General features: G+C 36.1%; 1 protein-coding gene and 1 long non-coding RNA gene across 2 annotated transcripts in view; both read right to left on the bottom strand.

Moving 5' to 3' along the window:
• Nucleotides 1-23,821, bottom strand: part of LOC127879226 (C-Jun-amino-terminal kinase-interacting protein 4-like) — a 125,819-nt gene that overhangs the window by 75,243 nt on the left and 26,755 nt on the right. The window contains 15 exon segments of the mRNA XM_052425947.1: nt 3,246-3,385; nt 3,387-3,437; nt 6,795-6,842; nt 6,844-6,946; nt 9,065-9,121; nt 9,514-9,571; nt 10,955-10,972; nt 13,241-13,276; nt 15,649-15,684; nt 17,291-17,376; nt 17,764-17,860; nt 19,807-19,830; nt 20,294-20,308; nt 20,629-21,240; nt 23,190-23,473. Of these exon segments, the coding sequence (XP_052281907.1) occupies nt 3,246-3,385; nt 3,387-3,437; nt 6,795-6,842; nt 6,844-6,946; nt 9,065-9,121; nt 9,514-9,571; nt 10,955-10,972; nt 13,241-13,276; nt 15,649-15,684; nt 17,291-17,376; nt 17,764-17,860; nt 19,807-19,830; nt 20,294-20,308; nt 20,629-21,240; nt 23,190-23,473 (1,665 nt within the window).
• LOC127879270 (uncharacterized) lies at nt 21,526-22,753 on the bottom strand. The gene is made up of 3 exons (XR_008048985.1): nt 22,276-22,753; nt 21,946-22,123; nt 21,526-21,782 (listed from the first exon to the last, which is right to left on the bottom strand). It is a non-coding gene; the product is annotated as an uncharacterized LOC127879270 (long non-coding RNA).

Genomic DNA, 23,821 nt, shown 5'->3' with positions numbered 1-23,821 from the left:
TCTGTCCCATGCTCATTAAAAACATTTGATAACGGCCATGATGGCACTTAAAGGCTCACCTTAGATAATGGACACCAACTGTTGAACACTTGACCTGGTGATCTAGTTATTAACCCCCTTGACCACGATTCAAGTTTGTTGGCCTTCATATTGTCAAAATAAACATTCTAACCAAGTTCCATCAAGGCTAAATCCTAAATGTGGCCTCTAGATTGGAAACTTTTTTTTTTAAAGATTTGACCTTGTGACCTAGTGCTTGGGCGTACCTCACCCAGATTCCAACTTGGCTTCAATATTGTCCAGATAAAAACTCTGATAAAGTTTTATGAAGATTGAGTAATAAATTTGGCCTCTATAGTAATTTTGCAAGATGACCTTGTTTTTGAATGCACATGCCCTAGATTTCAGCTTGGCCTAAACAGTGTAAAAAACAACAACATTCTGACCAAGTTTTATTACCATTGAGTCATAAATGTGCCATCTAGAGTATTAAACATGTTTTTCTAAGAATATGACCTGATGACCTTGTTTTTGGAGAGACATAAACCAGATTCAAACTTAGCCTATATATTGTCATGATTAACATTCTGACAAAATTTCATCGAGATTGAGTAATAAATGTCACCTCTAGGGTGTTAACGAGGTTTTTCTAAGATCTGACCTAGTGACCTATTTTTTTGAAGCATGTGATCCAGATTTGAACCCAGCTTGACTGAGGTCTAGATATACTCACACATTTCATCAATATTGGATAAAATGTATGGCCACTGGAGAGATAATGAGATAAAAGTTGATGACACACACTGCACAATACGGACAAAGGGTGATCACACTACATATACTCATCACTCCTTTTGATATTTACACAACCAAATTTTTGTCAACAATTCAAAACCTGATCTAAGACAAAAATTGTATATCTCAATTGTTCACATTGCTTTACAACTAGGTAGCCTACTGTCATATTTAACTCAAAAATAAAATATTTGAAAAGTCAAATATTTGAGATCATTTTAACGCAAAATGCATAGCTTATGTCTTAAAATAATAAATTGATGGTTGAGAGTAAAATAGTTATTATATACCTACAGATAATCTTACTGAAATACAAGTGTTTTGTTTTGTTAGCTAGTACAGAACGCCAACACAGGATTCCGTGTATCAGTGTGGAATCATTGCTGTATTAAATGGTTAGAAAACCCCGAATTCTAAATGATGTTATTTATGTTCACATCAGAATGGCTTCATGATGGCATGTAAATATTGATATAGTTTGATATATAAAGAATACATCCTTAGTGACTTTTAATATTATGTGATATCGGACAAGTCTGACATGGCGTAGGAAAAGGCGGACTTGCCAAGCATTTTTTGCTTGACACATTTGACAAGTATGATATCACATGATAGTAAAAGTCACTAACCATATATTCCATTAATTTTATTATGCCACTTTTGTTGTCGCAAATTTGTTGAAAACTAGGCCCTCAAAAAATTAAATACATTTAAAACAAACTAAAAATACCTTGCTTGTTTTTAAGTTTCAAATTTTATCTACATGTATAAATCTGTGGCAATTGTCCTTCCTTCATCTATAATTTTTATGACCTCTGATCCAGACCAATGTTTTATTTACCTGTACTTTAAAGTATTGCCTTGGTGACTTGTATTGTTGTTTTTCATCCAAAGATGGTATATAATATATGCAGTATTTGATGGTTGTGATGTTCTGATGGTTTGTAGCGCACTCGTTGATTGTGTGGCATGGTATTCAACTCACCTTGCGGGCTTTCAAAAGACAACATCACACAGTTCATTTGTGGGGGACAACCCGTCCAAACACCACAGTCATGTAAAATTGCCAACATATCTGCTGACCTTATCTAAGCAAGATACAAGAATGTGACTCTCAACCCTCGACATACATGTGCATGACTGCATCTCACTTTGAACACCTTGAGTGGCTAGCCCTGTACATTGAATAACTACTGAATTGGTTAAGTTGTCTACTAAGCGCATGTATCAGATCACTTGAGTATGACTATCATAGAGGTTTTTCTTCTTTGGGGTTGGAGGCAGTGGTGGTTCAGGCGCCACTAAGTTACTGAAGCTGAAATACATGTATAACACACCTGTTAGTAACTGTGTCTCACCTGGCAATACATTTACTGATCTCTTACCAAAGCCTTATAAATGCTGTCTTCCCTTGCCATTAATTAACTAACAACATGCTCAAAACTAGATAAAGTCTGACAAACGATCATGTTGGTATCATAGGATTTGTAGACTTCATTTTTACACACATATATCTCAGAAAGTAACCAAGACTTACATTGTGGTATTTCTAGTATTTCTATACAAACCCCTAATTCCACTGACTTAAGAATATTTAGTTTCATTCTTGTAAGATAGCTGATTATTCCTATTCCTTTTAAAAAGGCCTATATGAATAGAAATTACTATTTTAAAGTCAGAATTGGTATTTATAACTGAATGTACACATAAATGTGATTAAATACAATACAAATGGTGGACTTGTACAAATTGGCCAATTTATATATAGCAAGTCACTGGTCTAAATGTTTTACACCTAATTAAAGCATGTTTTGTTTTATTCGTAAATAGTTGTGGTAAAATTATTTAGTTTTATTCCGTGCTATTTGCAAACCTTTTTCTTGTTATCTTATTGCATTTTTGTTAACTTGAATAATGACTTGAATTGACCAACACAAACTTTAAATAAAATAAAATAATGAGACATGACTCACAAGACTAAATACATAGACTGGAGAATGAATAACTCATGCAAACAGGCTGTTCATTCATCACAAAATCAAGTGCAATATTACCTTCCTCTTAGCAGGGCAGAATTTTAATGTTGCATATAAAGTCCACGATACATTACTTCAATATTTAAGCAAAGACTGTCACAAAATATGCAATACCAACAATATATTTATAAAGTTTTGTAATTCATGAATCTTTTTGATGCAAACTTTAAAGAGTAATTTTGTTTCTGAGAAAGATGCAAATGAAAGGTGAAAGCACAACAATTGAAAAAATACAACTACTCAGTAAAACGAGTTAGCTGCTCTGCAACATACAACATTTAAAACAACAGCCCTACAAAAGTAATACTGCACATTCTCACACAAAAGCAACACTTTCAAGTTCAAAGTTTTGGACCATTTTTCTCAGGCAGTATTATTAATGTTTAACATAAATGTTGAAGTAAGGCTACTCACAAGTTCCATATTGAAGACTTTTTCTTGGATGATGAGATTTCTGGATGTTCGCGTGATGCACGGATCATCTCTGTCCAGCGCACGGCCTCCTGGAGCTCCATGAGGCGCTCCTTGTACTGGTTACGCTCCATCAGAACACGCTGCCATCTCAACACGCGTGAAACGCTTACGTTGGGCCATTGGTACATCATCCTGAACATGGAAACAATCCAACTGTTATAGTTCCCAAACAAATGCATCAGACATTAAATACTTTAAACATACAGTATAACAATTGCCGACAAATAAACAAAACAAAAATAAAATTAGGCCAGCTCATGTTGCACTGCATTGTATTCTGTGCCTACACAAATCCTCTATTGCTTCATAATTTGTATTACACATTTGCAGAGATAATGGAAAATTGCACCCAAAAACTGTCAGACCAAAGCACAAGACAGACGCATTTTTGGTAGATCCGATATTTATACACAAATAATCGGTCCAACTTTAAGACAACATTTTCAACACCAAATCCAATGTAAAACTGAACAGAAAAATCTTATTTTGTTAGAATTTAATACTGCTAAGCAATATAAATATTGTTTTTCGTATTGTAGAACTACATGAACTTATGTTCTAAATCTCAATGATGTGTAATAGTTTGATGTCCATGGCCAACCTTATTCTCTCCCTTCCTTCTAATGATTTCCCCACCCTCTTACCTCATTCTCTCTGCCCCCTATCTCATTCTCGCACCTCCTACCAAATGTATAATCCCCCACATTATTATCTCACCAGAAAATCATTCAAAATCACCACATTGTATTCACAGTGAACACCTTCCCACCTAATTCTCCCACCCCACTACCTCATTATTTCTGTCCATATCCTCTATTTCTTTACTACCTCTTTAATAATTATCCTCAAAACTCATTCTCTCTCCCACCCACCTCAATCTCAACCCCACCTCATTATATCTCCCCCACCAACCTCATTCTATCTAACCAACTGGTCCCCAACCCTCTTAATTCTCTCTCCCCCACCACATTCCCCACCCAGCTCATTCTCTCTCCCCACCCATCTCATTCTCTCTCCCCCACCCACCTGATTCTCTCTATCCCCCCACCTCATTCTCCTCAACATCATTTTTTTTCTTCCCCACCGCATTCTCTCTCCCCAACCCACCTTTATCTCTCCCCGATCAACCTTATCCTCTATCCCCACCCACCTCACTCTTCCCTTCATGACATTCTCTCCCCCAGCCTCATTCTCTTTGTCCCCACCTAATTCTCTAAACTTACCTTATTCTCTCTTCAACCACCTCATTCTCTTCCCCATCCATCTCATTCTCTCCCCCACCCATCTCAATCTCTCACTTACACCCACCTGATTCTCCCCAACTAATTCCCACCTACAGACCTAATTCCCCATGCCTCATTTTCTCTCCCCAGTCCACCTTGTTCTTTCCTCCACCCATCTCATTCTCTCTCTACCACCCATCTCATTCTCTCACTCCCACTCATCTCAGTCTCTCTCCCGACCCACCTCATTTTCACTGCCCACCCACCTCATTCTCCCCCAACACACCTCATTCTTCCCCCACCTACCTCATTCTTTCTACCTCACCCACATCATTCTCCCGACCCATCTCATTCTTCCCCCACCAACCACATTATCTCTCCCCCACCCACCTCATTTTCTCCCCCAACAACCTCCTCTCCTTCACCCACCTCATTTTCTACCCCATCCACCTTATTCTCTCTCCCCCACCAACCTCATTCTCTCCCGACCACCTCATTCTCTCCCCCACCCACCTCATTCTCTCTCTCTCACAACCACCTCATTCTACCCCAACTCATTTCCACCTTCCAACCTCATTCCCCACACCTCATTCTCTCTCCCAGCCCACCCTGTTTTCTCCCCCACCAATCTCGTTCTCTCTTCCACCACCTCATTCTCTCTCCCCACCCACCTCATCCTCTCTGCCCCACCCACCTAATTCTCCTAATTTTAAGCTCTGTTTTTTTTTTCAGATATCACTCTATGAAATAAATAAATATTTGCTCTTTTATTATTTACCGGATATTCGACCAGCAATATAGAATTTTCAATCGGACCTGTCTTAAAAACGTCGGTCAGGTCAGACAGGTCCCACACTTTTGGGAATGTCTGCATTCTCCCCCAATCCACCTCATTCTCTCTCCCCCAGCCACCTCATTCTCTCTCCCCAACCTACCTCATTCTCTCCCCCAACAACCTCCTCTCCCCCACCAACCTCATTCTCTCTCCCCCACCCACTTCTTTTTCTCTGCTCCATCCACCTAATTCTCTCTCCCACCCCACCCAACTCATTCTCTCAGCCCAACCCACCTCATTCTCTCTGCCCAACCCACCTCATTCTCTCCCTCCACCCACCTAATTCTCTCTCCCCCACCACCTCATTCTCTCCCATCCAACTCATTCTCTCTGCCCATCCCACCTCATTATCTCCCCCCCACCCACCTCATTCTCTCTCTCTCCCACCCACCTCATTTTCTCTGCCCAACCCACCTTATTCTCTCTCCCCAAACCACCTCAATTCTCTCTCCCCCACCCAACTCATTCTTCCCCCACCCACCTCATTCTCCCCCCCCCCCACCCAACTCATTCTCTTTGCCCAACCCACCTCATTCTCTCTCCCCAACCCACCTCATTCTCTCCTCAACCCACCTCATTCTCTCTCCCCAACCCACCTCGTTCTCTCTCCCCCACCTACCTCATTTTCTCTCCTCCACCCACCTCATACTCTCTCCCCCACCCACATCATTCTCTCTCCCCAACCTACCTCATTCTCTCTCCCCAACCTATCTCATTCTCTCCCTAACCAACCTCCTCCACCCACCTCATTATCTTTCCCCCATCCACCTCATTCTCTCTTTCCCAACCACCTCATTCTCTCTGTCCCACCCACCTCACTCTCTCTTCCCTACCCACCTCCTTCTCCCTTTCTCCACCCACCTCATTCACTCTCCCCAACCACCTCCTTCTCTACACCCACCCACCTCATTTTCCCCTACCCACCTCATTCACCCCCACCCACCTCATTCACCCCCACCCACCTCATTCTCTCTTCCCAACCTTTCTCATTCTCTCCCCCACCAACTTCCTCTCCTCCACCCACCTGATTCTCTCTCCCCCCACCAACCTGATTCTCCCTTTCCCGCCCACCTCATTCTCTCTGCCCCATTCACCTCATTCTCTCTGCCCCATCCACCTCATCCTCTCTTTCCCACCCACCTCATTCTCTCTGCTCCACCCATCCCGTTCTCTCTCCCCAACCACCTCATTCTCTTTGCCCCACCCACCTTGTTCCCCCTACCCAATTCATTTACCCCTACCCACCTCATTGTCTCTCCTCCACCCACCTCATTCTCTCTCCCAAACCTACCTCATTTTCTCCCACACAAACCTCCTCTCTTACATCCACAACATTCTCTCTCCCAACCCACCTCATTCTTCCTGCCCCAACCACCTCATTTTCCCCACACCAACCTCATTCCCCCCTACACAATATATTATCACCCCCACCTCATTCTCTGCCTCCTGCTGCTGTTGTGCCTTGGCCTCCAACTCCTCAGCGTGTTTTCTTAAGCTCCTCCTCCAGCTCCTTGATGCGCCCCTGCAGCTTGTCCTTCACTGCCTTCAGGGAGCTGATCTCCTCTCGCAGGATCTCCTGCTCACTGCAACCACACACAACACCCAGTCAGTATTATGTGCTGTCTCAGAGCTAGGTTTCCATACATTTATTAATAATGAATGTGTTCATGTTCCTGTAAGTTTGTAAATAATGAATGTGCTCAGGTTCACAAACATTTATCAAAAATGAATGCGCTAAGGCTCACATACATTTATCAATAATGAACGTGCTCAGGTACATTTGATCATTTGGGAAAAATATATACTTTTTTCAATTGGGAACGGGGCTGAATACCGGACCCGATTTTTAACAAAACAAGAGGCCCATGAGGGCCAGAATTCGCTCTACTGGCTGGAATCAATAGGGCTGAACTTTCAAGCCCTTGATAGTATGAACAATCTGAGTAAGTTTTAAACAAACAGACCCAAAACAGGAAATTCATCGCATAAACAAGAAGAAAAGTAAAATTTAAACTTCAAATGGCTCCTTTTCAACAATAAGTTGGACAAATTTTCGTCACTCTCAATGGGGTTCTGGCCCTTGATGATGTAAAACATCCGTTGAAGTTTCAAAAGGATAGAACTTTAGAAATGTGTTTGTCAGAAACACTATGTCCCCTTCTGCGCCGCTTTGATTTTATTTTTTTATCTTTGACCTTGAAGGATGACCTTGACCTTTCACCACTCAAAATGTGCAGCTCCATGAGATACACATGCATGCCAAATATGAAGTTGCTATCTTCAATATTGCAAAAGTTATGGCAAAATGTTAAAGATTTTCATTTTTTTCTCAAATTCAAGGGGAGATAATTCTGAACTTATAACTCTGAATATTGCTCATTTTCAATGGGGTTTGACTAATCATTCTGATAAAGACACTGTGCAAGTTAGGAAATGATTGGATGAAAACTGTGGACTTTATTGCATAAACAAGCCTTATTTCACAATTTTCTCAAATTCAAGGGGAGTTAATTCTGGTCTTTTTACTCTGATGTAACCCATTTTCAATTGAGTTCGAGTCCTCATTAATATTAACACACTGAACAAGTATGAAAAGAATCCGATGAAAAATGTGGACTTTATCGGATAAACAAGAGAAAGTCTAACGGACACACACACACACACACACACACACACACACACACAGACAGACACCATGCCATCCCATAAGCTCTTTTGGCCTATGGCCAGTAGAGCTAAAAAACCACTGTAAAAAAGGAGGGTGCTCTGATTCCTGAACATTTATCAATCATGAATGTGCTCAGGTTCACATACGTTTATCAGTTATGAATATGCTCAGATTCCTACTTATTTATCAATAATGAAAGTGGTCAGGTTCATGTACATTTATCAATTATGAATGTGCTCAGGTTCACGGTCCTTTACCAATAAAGAATGCATTCAGTTACAATGTGATATAACTGTATTTACAAGATCTGATTGTTGGTGTTCAAAATTTGAGCTATGACTTGACCAAAATTATATAAAACCCAGCTTGACATAGATAATAGAGATAGAAACAAATCTTCACAGAAGGTGGCATTTTCCTTGCACATCAGTTATGATCACCACCATAAAAAATAACATATATGATTTGTCATACTTTGATAGGATGCAATCACAATCGATAACTGATCAAACTTGATTGTGTTAATCATAGACATTCGCTCTAACCTTCCAAATTTCCGGAGATAAACACAATTGGTATGATTTAACTCAAGATATCACAATAACAAAAGACTTCATAATAAGATTAACAAGATAAGTTCCAGAGTGTAATCATGACGTGATTCATAAAAATGGAAACCTTCATGTAGAATAACAAAGCTTGAACTTCATAAATACTGAATTTACTTAAACAACCACTTTCAAATAGTCAATTCAGATATTTAAGTGTGTTTTTTGTCCTAAAACTACATGTGTTTGTAAAAGCCTCTGATTCATTTCCACCAACCAAAGTTGTTCTTCTCATCCATATAATTATTATTCATGTTAATTAGACCTTTATTACCCGTCACATTTACTGCAGTTAACCTGCTCACTATTTTCCTAGGAAAGATAGCATATCTGAGAAGATCATGTTTAAGTACACATTCTAAATAAAAAAATAAAAAAAACACTAAGAGTTTTTCCACCTTGGCAATAAGTAGAACACAACAAACCTGGAGAGTTCATCCACCTTGGCAATCAGGTCATCTTTGACAATGTTCAAGGCATTCCTGAAAAAGATAAATAAAACAATCAAGAGAAGTGTCTTTGTCAGCGGTAGAATCAACTCCCTTCTTAGATCAGATGACAAGAATGTGGAGAGAAGAAATATACGAGATCATGGGTCATGAAATTTTGATTGAATTGTATGGTTCACACTCAATAGCTCAATAGGTCTAGATTGAATCAACAGTATGTAAACACAATTTTTGAACAAATGTAATGAAACATCCTTTTAAGTCATATGAAAATCAGGACATTGAAAGTTTAATTTATGTCTTCTCGTAATTATTTGTATGGTCACCATGATAATAACAAAGGTATTTGTTATAAGCTTAGTTATACAAATGTTAATGTAAGCTGTATTTTCTATTTGAGGGCCATCCTGTTAATGAGTACCTACTTGGTGGCCAGTAACTCTGTATTCTCCAGGATGAGATTCTCCAGCTCCCGACTCATACCTGCCAGTAAAGTAACATGACAAAGTGAATACCAACACAAAAACATGACAAAGTGAATACCAACATAAAAACATGACAAAGTAAATACCAACATAAAAACATGAAACAATGAACACAAACATAAAAACTGTCTCTTATAAATCACTGTCAGGGACTTTGATGACACAAAACAGCACTGAATTTATGAAAAAATACAAAAACAAAACATTGCAAAATTAATAATCAACATTTTAACACACAAAGGCATAAACTTTGATATGGTAAAGATTTTACAAAAGCTATTATATTATATAACCAAGCAACCAAGACGTCTAAAAACATGAATTGTATGTTTTAATATTTTCTAAATACATGATCTCATGGTACCTACCAAAAATATGGTAGCATAATATGCATTAAAACTTGCATTTTAAATACAATTCACACAAATCTAAAAGAGTCCCTAACATAACTTAAATGTTATGATATAACAAACTATATTTCATATCAAACAGAGTGTAAGTGTTTGTAATGAATCCAAGTCAGTTTAATGTTCATTAAACAATACTTGTATAATTTCTAATGTGATACTTTTAATCAATAAAATCTGCCAAAATATTTGTATACCTGTATTAACATAAATCAGAGGTGTGACTCAGCAGGAGTGAAAGGGGAGGGAATTTTTGTAAACTGATTTTGGACAAGGAGATGTGCATAACTGGGCCATAAAGCTATTAAAACAGACTTAAAATAAACACATCTGGAACTTTTAATCAAGATTAAATTCAAGAAACCTTGATTGGTACATCACATACTGAGGCTGCAAATTTAACAGTATTCATTGGCGTGCATTTTGTAATGATCACCATTATTTTTCTTGATTTGTGCGAAGAATGCTGGCAATATTTAATATTTTCTGAATGTTTTTTCTTTCTCAATATTGTCAGCATATGTTTTGCCAGCAAAATGTTAAATTAGCAACACTTAACCATCTCATCTGTCCCATCCCTGTACAAGGAAGGTTGTGTGTAGACCAATATCTGTCCCATCCCTGTACAAGGAAGGTTGTGTGTAGACCAATGTTTATTCTGGTGTTATTGATGCACTGAACATTTTAGACATACAAAAAAGTTAGCATCATAAAATGACATGCAGTTATTACGTATTAACAGGAGAAGTCAATTTATTTGCTGACTCGAAGAGAAAATGTGTAATGAAGAATTATTCAACATGGTGTACTAAAATATCTCTATGTACATGTATTAAGGCATTGAACAAAAACCTGTGATATAATTCACGTGCAATAAATATGCCCTAACATCGGAGTGCTATGTGTGATGACACAGAAACTAAAGTGCACAGTACTGTACAACAGCACTGTATTGTACAACAGCACTCGCTTACCAAAGAAGTTGTCACTGACTGATATCGCAGAAGAGCACATCCAAGTGGTCAGGGATAGGGTGAAACAAAAGAAACAATAATGGGTTAGCTCACTTTTCACTAGGGTTAAAATAATTGCATCTATGTTACAATATGGTCCTGTTTGCCAGAACATCACACACATATACATTTTTTAATAACTGTCACATATTCTTTACTAAGTCTTTGAGCAAAACATGTTTTACCATTGATCATTTATAACAATTAAGACCACAAAAAGACGGCACAGCATGAGACACATGTAGGAATCATATTATCTAATGGCATAATAAAAATCATGAAAACCATCACTTTGAAATCAAGTTACGAAGGAAACCTGCTCTTCACATTCAAAGCTCAGTAAATTTTGGTTTTCAATAGTGTTATATGATTGAAGTGCACATTATGTTCATGGCTTTTATATGGACCATAGATAAACCATATGCTGGCACCAGCCAAAGTAAGTCATATTTAACATTTAAAAAACTGTGTGTCCTCATATTTACTTTTTCAGTTTAACAGTCAAAATTGAAACAGAATCTGAAATATTTGTGTGTTTTTGGTTCATGCAAACAGAAGCAAACCTTTTATTATATCAGTATCAAAACTAAACTCAGATTAGTATGTTGCAAATATTTAAGATAAAGTCGAATTAGTATGTTGCAATTATTCAAGATATTCTTGATATCAGTGAAAAAACTAAACTGAGATAAGTATGTTGCAATTATTGAAGATATTCTTAATAACAGTGAAACAAATAAACTGAGATTAATATATTCAAGATATTCTTGATATCAGTGAAACAACTCAACTGAGATTAGTATGTTGCAAATATTCAAGATATTCTTGATATCAGTGAAACAACTAAACTGAGATTAGTATGTTGCAATTATTCAAGATATTCTTAATATCAGTGAAACAACTCAACTGAGATTAGTATGTTGCAAATATTCAAGATATTCTTAATAACAGTGAAACAAATTAACTGAGATTAGTATATTCAAGATATTCTTGATAACAGTGAAACAACTCAACTGAGATAAATATGTTGCAAATATTCAAGATATTCTTGATATCAGTGAAACAACTCAACTGAGATTAGTATATTCAAGATATTCTTGAGATCAGTGAAACAACTCAACTGAGATTAGTATGTTGCAAATATTCAAGATATTCTTAATATCAGTGGAACAACTAAACTGAGATAAGTATGTTGCAAATATTCAAGATATTCCTGATATCAGTGGAACAACTAAACTGAGATTAGTATATTTAAGATATTCTTGATATCATTGAAACAACTCAACTGAGATTAGTATGTTGCAAATATTCAAGATATTCTTGATATCAGTGAAACAACTCAACTCTGAGATTAGTATTGTTGCAAATATTCAAGATATTCTTGATATCAGTGAAACAACTCAACTGAGATTAGTATGTTGCAAATATTCAAGATATTCTTGATGTCAGTGAAACAACTCAACTGAGATTAGTATGTTGCAAATATTCAAGATATTTTTTATATCAGTGGAACAACTAAACTGAGATTAGTATGTTGCAAATATACAAGATATTCTTGATATCAGTGAAACAACTCAACTGAGATTAGTATGTTGCAAATATTCATGATATTGTTGATATCAGTGAAACAACTCAACTGAGATTAGTATGTTGCAAATATTCAAGATATTCTTGATATCAGTGAAACAACTCAACTGAGATTAGTATGTTGCAAATATTCAAGATATTCTTGATATCAGTGAAACAACTCAACTGAGATTAGTATGTTGCAAATATTCAAGATATTTTTTATATCAGTGGACCAACTAAACTGAGATTAGTATGTTAAATATACAAGATATTCTTGATATCAGTGAAACAACTCAACTGAGATTAGTATGTTGCAAATATTCAAGATATTCTTGATATCAGTGAAACAACTCAACTGAGATTAGTATGTTGCAAATATTCAAGATATTTTTTATATCAGTGGACCAACTCAACTGAGATTAGTATGTTAAATATACAAGATATTCTTGATATCAGTGAAACAACTCAACTGAGATAAGTATGTTGCAAATATTCAAGACCAGCATTCCTTTACCAAGTATTTCACCAGTGCATTTTGTTGATTTATTAAACACTTACATAACAATTAACATTTTGTTTGGTTAATATAATGTTGAATGTTTATCCTTTTTTAAAATTATTTCTAGATATTCAAGATATATTTGTGCTAAGGTATATGTTCGATGTAAGGTATCCTACCAGTGGAATTGCGTTCCTCTTTCTCTTCATCACTATCTGTTACAAAAACAACACAAAACAACATCAACAAGAGAACTACATGCTGGATAATACAACAATAATGCAACACTCACAAACTATGCAAGGCAGTTTATTAACCAATGAATAAACAAACAAAAAAACTAACAAATTGAATACATGTATTTCCAATATGTTGTTCAAAAACATACTCTTTGTTCTACATGATTCAACTTGAGCAGCATTTTAAACAAACAAATCAAACATTCAAAAAATTCTTTCATATTTTGTACTTTTGAATGATGTCAGAAATTTTGAATAGTTTTTCATCTGGTTAATAAACCTCCCAAGCCACTGTACTTTAACTTAAATCATAATTGACTTAAGCTTTTCAAAAATGCTAAAGACCACAAAAAAGAACATTTGTTTCCACTAAAGTTGCTAAAAAAGTTATGGTACATGTAGTAAGTCATATTTAATCAATAACCTTTTTTACTATTGCCTACTTTACCAGAAAATGCAATAGCATGCAGACATTTTCTTATCTCAATTTTTTTACACTCTGTATATTTGGTTATTTTTGGCTAATGAAAATTTAATTTAGAATTTGAAATAATTTATTCAATGTTGCAATAAAATATTGCAAACTTGGGAGTTTGAAAATAATGATAGGAAACTTAACCTGGACTATCAAAAAAGAGTTATGGATCTGCACGTACTGTTTAGTAGAAAGAAACAACTTTTTTATTGCCTTTTTTATCGCTTTTAGATATAAAATGTTTTCTAAATCTAACAAGCTGCATTTATATATTCTATATCGCTACTTCCTGCGAAATTCAAAGTGCAAAATAAAGCAAGCTCTACGTTCTTTCTGCTTTTATAGTATAATGTATGTTTTCCATCCAAACTCAAATCACTTTTTCATCTTAAAAAATAATGATACAAATCGTCGCTGTCGTTCTCAAACCTGGTAGCTACAAAATGCCAACTTTTCAGGAGAGAGAAAAAAACGTCACACTTTTTTATAACGATGTTTTACAAATTGAAATTCTGTAAAAATACCAAACAAATGAAGCTGCAAAATACGGTATAAGCCGTAGACGCGTAAGTCATACTGATAAGTCATACTGATATTCAGAAATGGTAGCTACGATATTTTGTCACCAAAGTTTGGTCATTTTTATGAGGTACGACAATTCGTCCTGATAGGAAACCTCGTAGCTGCTAATATAAAAAAGTTTACGTCAAAGTTGTCGTAGAGCTACGAGATATAGCACAAAACACGCGCAAGTTTTCATATATTTGGAAAAGACGAAAAAAAAAGAAATTACATGGACAACAGAATGAACGCTACAACATTGGCATGAGCAATGTGCCTTTGATATATACTGCATATCAGAAGAATATTAATTTTCCTCTTAGCTAATAAGCAAATCTATAAACATGCACAAGTGTTAGTGTCTATGTTATGTCTACAAGGTTACTAGATGGCAATAGAACTATATACACTGCCATACAGGTATACACTTCTTTCATGCAGTACAGGCAAAACAGACATACATTGTTTTGTTAAAATGAAAATGCTTTGAAAATAAGTGGAGAGTCTTTGACCAAGCAGAGTGTTACTTGACCTGCACAACACTTAATTGATTTCTTGGAACAAATTTGCTACCAAATAAACATAAGAAACCATCCATTCTGAGAAAATAATAACATTTTGATTTGAGAAGACGTGTGATCATACTCTTTTCTACCTGTTGGAAAATGAATTTATGATATTCTTAATGGCATGTCAGATAGTTTGAAATGTTATCACTTTTTTTCCAAGATCAAACAAAGTGCATGTTGTTCAAGACAATTAAATGAATGATATCAAATACTGGTACAAACGTCATGCAAATGTTGCAAGGAAAAAAGGGAAGTCCAGACCTGACTTTTTGAAGGTAAGGACCAATGTCTCAGCCCCTCACAAGCAATCGGAAGTTTACACAGATAGTAATGAAGACAATTAACAGGTAGGGATGGATGTCAGCCCCAAAGTGAAAGAACAACAGAGGAATCATAACTAACTCTCCAGGAGTCACTCTCAGCATTCTAGTGAAGCAGGAAAGTCAACCGGTTGTTGGACAAATTAATATTCAGTCAATTGAATATCTTTTCGGTAATTTTTGCTTCAAATATATGGTAAATATTTTTCATATTTCATGCCCTACATTAATAAAAACAAAGAATATAATTAGTAACAGCACAGACAAGAAGAGAATCAACTAAAACGAACAAAAAACATTCAAATCAAAAGACAAAACAAGTGTGTCACTATAAGTAGTTGTTCATGTTAAACAATACAAAGATAAATAACAACCAGCTACAAAGGGAAACAATCCATTCAGAAGAGTGTGAAGTTACTATACCTGATGAAGCATAATCTGCAGGGTTTACTGCCCTTCCTTTAATGAAATTCAGCAAACATAGGTTTTGAAATAGCTCCTTACATAAATAAGCATAAAACTTGGGGGAGGGAATAGACCACCACCATAGCCCCAAAATTAAAAAGCAGTTGGCAAACTACCTTTTGAATAATATTGTTTGAAATAGTTAGCAAGAGTGATATACATTTGTAAGGACAATCTTATATCAGATTAAAACATAATACTGTATGTAGCCAGCGACCAAAATGTCAAAGTTAAGCATGCACACAAATAACCCACTTTTCAGAAAATCATGCTAAATTCTTGCTAAGGGTAACTATTCCTATAATAACAATTAATGTCATCTTAATCGATAAACATATTTTAACATTAATAATACAATGTAATAGATATTAGCAAACCAAGTTACCCAACCATACATCTCAAAGTCTAAACCAAAAACAAGATGTGTTTGTAAAACACTATGTCCCCCTTATATAATTTGACCTTGAAGGATGACCTTGACCTTTCACCACTCAAAATGTGCAGCTCCATGAGATACACATGCATGCCAAATATCAAGTTGCTATCTTCAATATTGCAAAAGTGTACATTAATTGAGCGACTTTGACCCATATATTTGACCTTTGACCTTGAAGGATGACCTTGACCTTTCACCACTCAAAATGTGCATCTCCATGAGATACACATGCATGCCAAATATGAAGTTGCTATCTTCAATATTGCAAAAGTTATGGCAAATGTTAAAGTTTGACGCAAACCAACATACCAGCAACAGACAGGGCAAAAACAATATGTCCCCCACTATAGTGGTGGAGGACATAAAAAGATGATGTTAATAGTGTGCTTTTCAGACTAGAAAAATGTGTTTGTCAGAAACACTATATCCCCTTCTGCGCCACTTTGAATTTTTTTTGTTTTTGTTTGACCTTTGACCTTGAAGGATGACCTTGACCTTTCACCACTTAAAATGTGCGGCTCCATGAGATACCCATGCATGCCAAATATCAAGTTGGTATCTTCAATATTGCCAAAATTCCATAAAATGAGCAATTTTGGCCACATATACTTGACCTCTGACCTTGACCTTTCACCACTCAAAATGTGCGGCTCCATGAGATACACATGCATGCCAAATATCAAGTTGCTATCTTCAATATTGCAAAAGTATTCATAAAATGAGCGATTTTGGCCACATATATTTGACCTCTGACCTTAAAGGATGACCTTGACCTTGACCTTTCACCACTCAAAATGTGCAGCTCCATGAGATACACATGCATGCCAAATATCAAGTTGCTATCTTGAATATTGAAAAAGTTATTGCAAATGTTTAAGTTGGAGCAAACAGACCAACAGACCAACGTACAGACAAACAGACAGGGCAAAAACAATATGTCCCCCACTATAGTGGGTGGGGGACATAATAATAAGTCTAAACCACATGTTAGCAACTAGTCCAGAATTGTTGAACAGCAATAATTTTAATTTAAACCTGACCAAAGAATTTTGCATGTACATGAAGGATAATGTAAAGGATGGAAAAAAGTTTCATAAAAGCCTGTTTTGTGCCGAACGGTTCCAAAGTATGTGACAGGCAGTCATGCAACAGTATTGGTCTCACCTGTAATATCAGCACCAAAGTCCACGTCACCTATCAAGTCTGCATCCTGTATGGTGAGCTCATCATAGATGGAAGTGTTATTATGTCTGAAAGAATCATCATGTATAAACGTTCAACGTGAAACGGGCAGTAATAACATATATATATCAAACAGATTTTTGTCCCCGCTATGTTTAAACTATACATCAAACATTCTGAAAATAAGTCATTTAGTTTTATTGAATACATGCACACCTCTCAAACGAATATTTAATCTAAATATAAAGTTAAGCTTAATTATAAATATTGCCGTCTGTACTTCTGTCAATTTCTTGTATATCATCATGATAACAATGAGATGAATGTTTACATGAAACTTAACTTTATGATTAACGCATGTACCTTGTTTCACACATTAAACAACTACATGTACTAGGAATATGCTAATTCTTCTGAGATACTCCCTGAGTGCTAGTCATACTGTATTGACTCACTTGCGAGGTTTGTTAGTGCCGGTGGAGTCCATGGATCCCTCCATATCGTCCAGCTCAGGGGTGGTGGCAACTATGTGAGCAATGGTTTCATCAAGGCCTGAACACAAACAGTACATGGCTCTGTGAGCAATGGTTTCATCAAGGCCTCAACACAAACAGTACATGGCTCTGTGAGCAATGGTTTAATCAAGGCCTGAACACAAACAGTACATGGCTCTGTGAGCAATAGTTTCATCAAGGCCTGAACACAAACAGTACATGGCTCTGTTAGAAATAGTTTCATCAAGGCCTGAACACAAACGGTAAATGGCTCTGTCAAGGCACATATATTATCAGATGCTGTTATTATATATATGTGTTATATTGAAAATGGTCTCAACTCTATTTGCAATTCATATGCGTTTTTTGATGCACCTACCCAAAAACATCCTCCTGGCCAAAACAACAAATACTATTCTTTCAACATACATTTTTCTACATGTATAAATCAGTTACTATGGTCAAAGTTGTCCGTAAAGCTTAGAGCATATTAAAAATTAAGGTATTTCAATGATTTGAAATCAAATTTGAGTTTGCATTAGTTTAAATACATTATTTATCTTTAAGTACTGAGTTGTTTCATAAATTCAAGGAATTCGTTTCTCAAAACATAGCTTCTCATTCAATTTGCATGATATAACAGAGACACAAAAATATTTCAAATGTTTGTTTATTTTTCTTCAACTCCAAGGTGTTTAGTGGTATGTATAGCAACCACTATTTAGCAATTGGAAGCATGTCAATTGATTTGAAGCACTTTCAAGGAGCTGTTAAAAAGTCACAGTTATACAGATATCAAGAGTGAAACCACCTTAAGTAAGTGTCATGCCTTGCCATTATTTTCTGTTTATCTCCCCAGGTTGAAGTTATATATGAATACAGTAAATATATGTAAAAAACTTCATAAATACAATTCATACATCAAGTTTTTTTCATTGCTATTTACTTGAAAATATTGTCATACAAAAAATAAAAACAACAATTTTGTATCTCGTTATATCTATGTTACCAGACCACATTTAGCGTTGAAATTTTGGCTATTGCTATAAGGAACACTGATGTTTTATGGGCTAACTTTAGTTTATGAAATATTTTGCTAAATATTTGTTGATTTTGAATGTTAATGGAGCTTTAAAGATTGGAATAAAAAAATACAGATTGTCAAGTATAAGCAAGCGATGCACAATAACCAACTGTTTGATTTCAAGTGTACTGATGTGTGACATGTAATAATTATAATTGGATGTTACTTTATCAAGTACCAACAAAATACTCACCGAAGAAAATATCCAAGGATAAGCAATTGAAGGAAGAATAGTAAAAATTATATAATGTGCATTGAATATGATGCTACAATAATGCATAGAATTTTATTTTTTTAATAGATGTTACTGGTAATGTGCATACAGAAAAAAAGCTGTGAAGGTGGTTTCAATAAAGGGATAAGTATCTTCATAAATTTAAAGGAATAATTATAATTGGTCAACTTTGCAACAGTCAAAGTAGAATACTGTGAAAGATGGCTTCTTGAAGCATGAAAAGTGCAGCACTGGACTATTTAGCATATCATAGAGGTATAATGTACAAATAACAAGAGCATCCGCATAACGGGTGACACGCTTGGCTATGGGTGCAGTTTTTAATAAATGAAAGCATTGTCAGATTATTTTTTTTTAAAGGTCACAGTGACCTTGACCATTAACCTAGTGACCCAAAAATCGGGTGTGGCGTGTAGAACTCATCAAGATGCATCTACATATGAAGTTTCAAAGTTGTAGGTGGAAGCAATTTGATTTTAGAGCCAATGTTCAAAACCTTAACAAAATGTTAAGGTTTTAGCACGACGCGGACGTCAGACGACACGACAAGCTGGCTATGACAATACCTTGGGTTTTCTCCGAAAACGCAGAGCTAATAATTGCATGGATTATTGAGGAACAATTGGGACTTATATGGCTTTCAGATTGCTGACATTGGAAAATGCAGGTAAAAAACAGTAATTACCTGGTTGAATGACTGGCCGTGCTACTTGTTTACGCAGGATATAAGAAAGTATAGCAATAAATGACAGTTTGAAGATGAAATACATGTATGATTAGTTAGTATGTTAAAATACTTAAAAAGTATGTCTGTGAAAATTGCAAATAAGCAAGAACATATCAACATTCCAATCAAGGCTGGAGAAAGTCTATTATAAATGAAACTAACCATATTTAATACAATTATTTGACTTAACATTTTAACAAGTTTGTATACATGTAGTAATTTACATCAAATAATGAACAGCTTTTATGTGGCAAAAAGTATAATTATTAAAATCAAAATAACGCTGTTACTTTTATTCAAGGTTCAAGATGAATTTTGCATGAATTAAGCTACAAGATTAAGACATCAAAGCGTCATAACTTTTAAAAGTAAATCAAACCCAGCCCTGATACAAGCTAGCTCTGCCTTGCAAACACACAAATAAAATAGAATGAGACATGCTTACGGTACATGGGACAACCTAGTGGACACAAAAATAAAGATAACAAAGGCATACATATTTAAAGCTTAAACAAAAGGAAATTTGAAATTTATACACACTTAGTACCCATTTTTTAAGGGCATTAAATGTGTATAGGAATAATTCCAGCAAACAAAACTACAATAACATCTAAATTGCGGTCTTTTGATACAGTGAAAATTAAAAATTGGCATTGGGTCAGTCATGAAATGAAAACAAAAATAAGGTATTTGTTTCAAGAAGATAATTAAATAATTAGGAATAGATCCATTTGTCAGTCACCACTCTATTTAGTACGAATGTACAGTTGAGTGCCTTACCAGGAATAGAATCCTCTTCATACGAGAAATCATTTTCATCGAATACAGGAGACATTGGTTCTTGTGGTGAGCTTGCTGCTTGGCTCTTCACTTCTAAGCTCTTCTTCTGTGGTCTCACACTCACACTGGATTTCTTGCTTGTCACTTTGACCATTTTTGGAGTTGAAATGTCAACAGATCTCGTTTTACCTTTCACTTTTTGTGTTTCTGCCATGTCACCTTTTACAAGAGTTACCTTGTTATGTTCTGTACCTTGTGTTTGAGTAAAATTTTCTTTTCCAGTCTCAATATCAACAGAAATATCAAAGTTTTTAGTAAATGAACTTTCTACATTATCTGTATCTTTTACTACATTATCAACACTGATTGTAGCATCACCAGATCCAACTTTAGACTGATAAGAAGAAGCGTCTTCCTGAGTCAAGACTGCCTGAGCCCTGTCTTGCACTTCACCTGCCAGCTGAGTATCAATTTTAGTCTGCACGTACGACACTGCTTTCTCTGTGTCAGCTTTTAGAGGAGTTTCAGGGCCTGAGTTGGACTGACTAGATTGAACTTGTGAGGTTTGGGCTGGGTCAGAGGTACTCAGATCCTTCTTTGACTCTTCTGTTTCTAATAAATATGGCCAACAGAAAAACAACATAAAACAAACTGAACAAAACAATATGAAAACAACAAGATGTGTTTGAGAAACACAATGTCCCCCTATATGATGTTGACCTTGTAGGATGACCTTGACCTTGACCCTTCACTACTCAAAATGTGCAGCTCCTTGAGATACACACGCATTTCAAATATAAAATTGCTAGCTTCAATATTGCAGATGTGACATTATATGCGCAATTTTGACCCATATATTTGACCTTGAAGGATGACCTTGACCTTGACCTTTCACCACTCAATATGTGCAGCTCCATGAGATACACATGCATGCCAAATATCAAGTTGCTATCTTCAATATTGCAAAAGTATTCATAAAATAAGCGATTTGGGCCACATATATTTGACCTCTGACCTTGAAGGATGACCTTGACCTTTCACCACTCAAAATGTGCAGCTCCATGAGATACACATGCATGCCAAATATCAAGTTGCTATCTTCAATATTGCAAAAGTATTCATAAAATAAGCGATTTGGGCCACATATATTTGACCTCCGACCTTGAAGGATGACCTTGACCTTGACCTTTCACCACTCAAAATGTGCAGCTCCATGAGATACACATGCATGCCAAATATCAAGTTGCTATCTTCAATATTGCAAAAGTATTCATAAAATGAGCGATTTTGGCGCGATTTGGGCCACATATATTTGACCTCTGACCTTGAAGGATGACCTTGACCTTGACCTTTCACCACTCAAAATGTGCAGCTCCATGAGATACACATGCATGCCAAATATCAAGTTGCTATATTCAATATTGCAAAAGTATTCATAAAATAAGCGATTTGGGCCACATATATTTGACCTCTGACCTTGAAGGATGACCTTGACCTTTCACCACTCAAAATGTGCAGCTCCATGAGATACACATGCATGCCAAATATTAAGTTGCTATCTTCAATATTGCAAAAGTATTCATAAAATGAGCAATTTTGGCCACCTATATTTGACCTCTGACCTTGAAGGATGACCTTGACCTTGACCTTTCACCACTCAAAATGTGCAGCTTCATGAGATACACATGCATGCCAAATATGAAGTTGCTATCTTCAATATAGCAAAAGTTATTGCAAAATGTTAAAGTTGGCGCAAACAGACAGACAGACCAACCAACCAACCAACAGACAAACAGGGCAAAAACAATATGTCCCCCACTACTATAGTGGGGGACATAAAAAGCCACTGTTATGTTATGAACCTGAGTCCAGGGTTTATGGTAAAGCTAAACCAGCAAGAACATCATAAGCTGCCCAGGAATAGCCAACTCAAGACTATCAAACCGGTCTTGTTTGTTATTTCAATTGCTCATTTTCATTGCCTTTTTCATAAAAATTCCCATAAGAAGAAAACAGTGTTTTAGAACATATTTGAAAACACTGTAATCTATGTCCATACTTGATTGCTACTTGAAAAATGATTTGTAAAGAAAGTCATAATTTCTTTGAGCGTTTTCTCATGAAAGAATTCAAAATAAAGTGTCTCATGAGCAGCTTGAAATATATATTAAATTTCAACCATTAGGTACATGCATGTGTAACAGAAATTCAAAAGTACAATACACCGTGGATTCAAGAACATCTAAACAGCCGTATGTAAGATACATGTATGAAATTATAATGATCACACAACATAACTTTACATAATTCTATAAAAGCCATGCTGAGTTCTAGCCAGTGCACTGTTCCTTTGAACAGGGATTAAACAAAGGCTGCATAATTTGGCCAAGTTTTTTGTGATCAGACAAATAACAGCTAATTTCCAAATGATAATATTCACTTGGGAATATAAAACTGGCTAGAATAACACACAGCCTACAACAAAAACTGTGCAAAAAATATTCATACTATGACACAATACCAAAAACACACAGCAAAAGCTAAGCCAGGATTAAACATACTTGTTGCAGTAGCAAACTCCCGTACATCAACCCTGTCTGTGTTTTGCTCCCTGTCTGTTGTCTCTGTACTCAAAACAACCTGCCGCCCGTTGATGGCATGGATGTCCGGTGATTCAAGGTTGCCAAGTTCACTCTTAATGCTGACGTTTGAGTCCTTGCCGCTATGAGAAGACATCATGTCAAAGGCGCTAGCGTCAGGAGGGGAGCCCGTGGAGTTGAGATGCACACTGCCTGTGAGATTCACACCTCCCACCTGCTTTAGACTCGGCAGATTGAACATGCCTCTGAGGGGAAGAAAGGGAAAATAGGGGGTGAGAATATACAGCTTGGTTACATGTATTATAGTAATTGGTAATCATAAAATTGTGCACATCAATAAAAATTAAAATTAAATAGAAACGGGTCTTTAGACACTGATTTCACATGCAATAGCACATGTTTGGATGCAGAAAAATCTTACTTTCTGTTCTACAGTTAAACAAGAGGGCCTGAAAGGCCCAAAGTCGCTCACCTGAGATAACAAGATATTATTGGGACAAATCTTCTGACAAAGTTTCACGAAGATTGGAAAATAAATGCGGCCTCTAGAGTGTTAACAAGGTTTTACTATAGCCATATAAGGAAAAATTTCC

Source organism: Dreissena polymorpha, chromosome 4 (genome assembly GCF_020536995.1).
Source record: "Dreissena polymorpha isolate Duluth1 chromosome 4, UMN_Dpol_1.0, whole genome shotgun sequence".
NCBI lineage: Eukaryota > Metazoa > Mollusca > Bivalvia > Myida > Dreissenidae > Dreissena > Dreissena polymorpha.
Note: the sequence above shows the minus strand (reverse complement) of the source record. Positions and strands in the feature narration are given on the sequence as shown.